The sequence below is a fragment of the Penaeus monodon genome, chromosome 24, assembly GCF_015228065.2.
Source record: "Penaeus monodon isolate SGIC_2016 chromosome 24, NSTDA_Pmon_1, whole genome shotgun sequence".
Lineage (NCBI taxonomy): Eukaryota > Metazoa > Arthropoda > Malacostraca > Decapoda > Penaeidae > Penaeus > Penaeus monodon.
This window is the reverse complement of record NC_051409.1, coordinates 35,912,014-35,912,422: the sequence shown is the minus strand read 5'-3', so window position 1 is coordinate 35,912,422 and position 409 is coordinate 35,912,014. Positions and strand designations below refer to the sequence as shown.

General features: G+C 52.6%; 1 protein-coding gene across 1 annotated transcript in view; it reads left to right on the top strand.

Annotated features, from left to right (window-relative positions):
• LOC119588749 overlaps positions 1-403 on the top strand; it is a 4,351-nt gene extending 3,948 nt beyond the window's left edge. Inside the window, exon 2 of the mRNA XM_037937388.1 lies at positions 96-403. Coding sequence (XP_037793316.1) covers positions 96-325 — 230 coding nt within the window. The 3' untranslated portion in view covers positions 326-403. The remainder of the gene's footprint in view (positions 1-95) is intronic.
• The last annotated feature ends 6 nt before the right edge of the window (positions 404-409 follow it).

Sequence of the window (409 nt, the reverse complement as noted above, 5' to 3'; positions counted from 1 at the left end):
ACTCTCCACCCTCACCCCACTCCCGAACCCTATTTAACCTACCCCTAACCCCTTCCCCTCCAGCCAACTCCATCATTTAACACCCACCATCCCTTCTCCAGAATCAATGGCGGAATGTCTGGACAGCCAGTTCATGGGCGGCAGGAATTCCATGGACGTGTGCAGCCTCGCCGTTCGCTATAACAAGTGTCGCCTCCAAGTAGTCGCTTACCACTGTTGTCGCTCGTGCACTGACGCCGGACACACGCCGGAAGTGGGACCGCATCGCTTTCTCGATTACCCTCGCCGGGTCGATATGTTCATGGGGCTTAGTGAAGGCTTGTAGGAATGTGTAGAGAGAGATTTACACTTGGGATGTTGTTGTTATCATGATATATAGGGTAATTAGGTATTGCTTATCGGATGGGCG